This window comes from Olea europaea, unplaced genomic scaffold (genome assembly GCF_002742605.1).
Source record: "Olea europaea var. sylvestris unplaced genomic scaffold, O_europaea_v1 scaffold2273, whole genome shotgun sequence".
NCBI lineage: Eukaryota > Viridiplantae > Streptophyta > Magnoliopsida > Lamiales > Oleaceae > Olea > Olea europaea.
In genome coordinates, this window is record NW_019240798.1 from 87,969 (window position 1) to 92,470 (window position 4,502).

At 36.1% G+C, this 4,502-nt stretch overlaps 1 protein-coding gene across 1 annotated transcript; it reads right to left on the bottom strand.

The window, feature by feature from the left end:
- Positions 1–1,862: 1,862 nt before the first annotated feature.
- On the bottom strand, positions 1,863–3,108 carry LOC111381278. The gene is made up of 2 exons (XM_023005043.1): positions 2,922–3,108; positions 1,863–2,445 (listed from the first exon to the last, which is right to left on the bottom strand). The coding sequence occupies exons 1-2, from the start codon at positions 3,049–3,051 to the stop codon at positions 2,048–2,050; spliced, it is 528 nt and encodes a 175-aa protein (XP_022860811.1). The 5' UTR covers positions 3,052–3,108; the 3' UTR covers positions 1,863–2,047.
- Positions 3,109–4,502: the final 1,394 nt, after the last annotated feature.

The window sequence follows — 4,502 nt, forward strand, 5'->3', positions numbered from 1 at the left end:
GCGTTGATTGGGACTCTTGATCATCAAGGCGTTTCGACGTTCCTTGTCTTCTTTTCTACTAGTAACGATTTTATAATTAATTATTGAAACTATTGACAATGGAGTTTGGAATTCTTGTACTAGCATTTGTGTTGCTAGAAAGTGACTCTTCTACATCTACGCGGTTTGGAAAAGATCAACAGACTAGGAGGGATTGGGAAAGAAGTAAACACAAACAAGAACAGCTTTTGACATGAAAGAAGCAATATCAGTCAAGTGCCTCCTTAAAATCTCAATTAAGTGGGCCAAAATTTTCGATGACACAATTACTATACTTAAATGTTTTTCTAATAAGAAGACTAATGATCCATAATTTTATTTCATTAAATAGTATGTGAAGCTCCGCCCTCTTATTAGTGTGATAAATCTACCAGTCGTACTTTTAAATCTCTCTTACTCGTTGGTACATGTAGGTCTCGTTTAATTCCTTCTTTTGTGTGCGAGTGTTTAACTTTATATTATTTTTAACCATTAGTTAGATTTTGATTGAACCCTTTATTATATTTTTAGTACAATATGTAGTCACAAGAGATAAGCTATAAAAGGATGATTGAAAGATCATTACTTTTTGCTACTTTGTGACCTTAAGGCAAGGAGGGTTCTAAATTTTAACACCAAATTATATATGTCCTAGAAATTGATCAAAGAATTCGATACTTGATGTATATGTCTAGCACCATTATATTTATCACGATGTTCTATAATGAAATAGCTAGTGTTTAAAATGAGATATCATTACATAGTACAATGAAACACGACAAGCAATTCCCATTATAAATCCTAAAAATGATGGTTATTTGTTTTACATGTGTATGGCATTGCTTTGTGACGTTTCAAACATAAAATAATTCATGTAGGTAAATTACACTGGAGGTCATTCAACTTTCACAATACTTGCAATTAGGTCATTGAACTTCAATAATGGTGTAATCTCCACCACTATACTTTGATTTACAAGCAAGCAAGTCACTCGGTTTGGTGGAGAGGAGGGGAATTGTATAGTTCCTTCCATATTTATAATTGACTCAATTGGAATATGGATTTTAGATCATCGCGACACTAATGATTCATTGTGGAGAAAAATTGATCCTCAAAACGTGGACATACACAAACAGCTCACAAATTTTTCAATACAATAAATTCAAGATATTTGACATTCTTATTCATAAATCTTTTCAATTTTTTGCTCTCCTATAAATTATAGTGCAGTAACCCAAGATTATTTTGTGTGTATAGGTTGACGGTGGATGTTGGTTTTTCTCCTCATATTATCTAGTAATGCATCAGTGATCTAGCAATGCTATTTTAGATTTATCGTGGAAGGTTGATTCCTTGAAAATAGAACTAGTAAAGGAGAGATTTAAAGGAACATGTCATTCGCAAGAGAAAATGTAGTGTCGTGTGTTATATATATATTTTTTTATCCATATTGGGTGTTTTCCAACTAAATCAATTCAAGCACGAAACAAGCATTCTATCATTAACTAACCTGGTACCTCATTAACTAACCTTAAGTGAGGTAACATGATTGCTCGTAAACTAGAGTACTATAGTGACATGATTAAACCAAATTGAAGTTCAATGATCTTCAATGCAATATTAGATGAATTGACGTGAAAAATTGAATGACACGTTGACGGAACCCAAAGGGCGTGACCTGATTGCTGCTTAACGGGGATATTATGGGCTGCGTAAATTTGAAAAGATTAAATGGGTAATCGAAGTGATAAAATGGACAAAAGATGGCATAAGTTTGATAACACAATAAGTTTGGCAAATAAACAGAAGAAAGAACACTTGGAATTATATGATAATTCAAAAGATGGCAAAACACTTTATTATAGCTTAATACATTCTATAAACACAAACCACTCTCTCTCTCTCTACCTATATATATATATATATATATATATATATGATAATTACTCTTGATCGTCTCTACTCAATGGTACAGTACAGTACATCTGTACTTGACAAAACAGCAAGCTGATCAAACGTAACTCATTAACTAAGGAATCCCTATTATAGGAAGATATGGAAAATAATAGCTAGTTGGTGCAAGTCCCCATTCCCTTGGCAGAGGCAAATCCACTATTTTGGATGCACCAAAATCTTTATTTGAGGCTGCTATACATTTTCCGTTGTTCTTTAGGGTTAATGGACATGATTTGTAGAAGTTGAGAGATTTGTGTGTAGTGTAGTAGCCAGATCCATCTGCCTTAACAATTGTGGACACAGAATTCTTTCTTGAAGTGTAAAGCTGGTGTGGACCTGCCATGATTTTGGCCAAACATTTGGGTGAAGCTGAAGAGTCTGAGGGGAGTTCGGTCTCAAAAGTGCCATCTTCTTCTGTGTATGCTGCAGCCAACTTCTTCACATTGGCACATTTCACCAGCACCTGAATGGCTGAAACATAAAGAAAAGAGAGTATACCAGAGCAATTATAGTGTGTCTTATGTTACATGGTACTGAATAAGACACGGGAATACGATAGACATGAGTCTAACTTTATAATCTAGGAGAATAGGACGTGGGATGTGGAAATTGGAAAATGGCTCTCGGAATTCGCTGATAGGAAAGGAGAGAAACAAAGCAGTTTCTTTTGTATCAAGAGTTTCAAAAAGACTGGGACATCATAGGACTATCAGTTGTAGACCTAGCGAGTAGAGCCCAATGCCCGAAAGGAGAGATTACCGAACTCTTGTCAAGCTGTTACCCATCCACCCCTACTACTTTTAAACTCTATTTAAATGAATAAACATGTTACTATCTAACAAAGCTTTTGGATAAAGTTGTTCAATTTGTTACAAGCACATGCAAATGTCCTAAACTCACGTCTCTATTAGATCTTTAAAAAAAAATGGATTCTTGCCGTAAAGTACCTGAGAGATCATAGTGGCTTTTGCAGTCTAGGCAAGTGACAGACCCCTTGAGAACATGGCAACTGGAGAGCTCAATTTTTGCAAGAGCCACAGTGAAGAAGAGAGCAATTAACAACTGATATTTCGCCATTGAAGCAAAGCCTGAAGTTTGTTTGGTGTTTGTCTGTGTGAAAATACATTGGGACGAAGCTTCATTTAAATATTGCTGGCCGTACCATATCAGTAGTAAATGAAGGGCCCAAACACCTACATAGTAGGTTGTTGCAATTCTTAAAGAAGTGCATGAATTCTTGATGAACATATTTAATTACTGATATTGACATTCGCGGTATAACCCGAGCAGGATATTATCCCGATGACTATGGGTAACCTACTTTACTTTTACCCGATCATTAGTGCTCGGGATTCACTAAGTCCTTGGGACATCCTTTTGCCCGACCTTGATGGTTCAACCAACTCTCAAGGAATGCAGGGATGTCCTCGGGAATAAGACCTTGGGATAATCACTTGAGGTCCTCAACTACCATCTTCCTCGTCCTAAGGAGAAGGTCTATCCCCTGATAACTCTCTTATCTGACACAAATACATCAAACCACATCTTCTAAATCCAAGAGAGTCCTCTTAATAATCGGTCTTCTAATCACAATAGGATTCAAACGCTGCTTTCTCATGAGACTCTCTCGGATAAGGATTCTCAGATAGTTGAGTCCTACTAAGAGAATGTCACCCACCACTATAAATACAGAACCATGGGTCATTATTCAGGTACGTTTTCATTATTCTCCAATTTATAGCCTCACGCATATAATTCCTTTTCTGACTTAAGCATCGGAGGGGCGACGAGAACATATCTCGTTGCCTTTGTTTCAAGTACCGGAAGACTACGATCGTGCTCATTCAAAATCCTCAAGATCGAGAAATCAACATCTACGATTTTTGGTAGCATCAATTACTAATCAAGATACGTAAATTAATCCTTTTTATAGCATGAAAAATATCACTTTATTCACAGTGTTTTGATACTAAATAAGTAAAAATCTGGCTCCAAACACTTGGAGGTCTAAAGTTGAACCAAACTGCTTAGATTCAAGACATATTGGTCCGGAAAAGGCTCATCCCAACTCGCACAACCAAGTTTGCACCTCTAAAAAATCGCATTCATTTACAAATCGGTAATATTTTATATGCAGATGGTTGTGTTTTGGACCTGGGATCTTGGAGTTCCATAATAATTAGGCTGTTCGCCAGAGCCCGAGCCACGGGAGGATAAAAGAATTTCATAAAGTTCATTGTACGATATGAACAATATAAATGGACTTAGTCACTTAGAAAGTCGTGTTAAAGCCCCGTCCACGTCGATGTTAAGTAGAATGAGTTGATATGAAGATGAGAAAGATAGACTAATGGGGCCAAGAGCTGTGGATCTTATCAACAAAAACATATTAATGGGGCACTGAATCTTATAATCATAGTCTGACCTAATGCTCCCCTAACTACTTTCATTTCCATGTCAAATATTTTCTAAAAGGCATATTTTTCCAAAAGATAGGGTAAGTTGCATTTACCGGTTTTATTCAATAC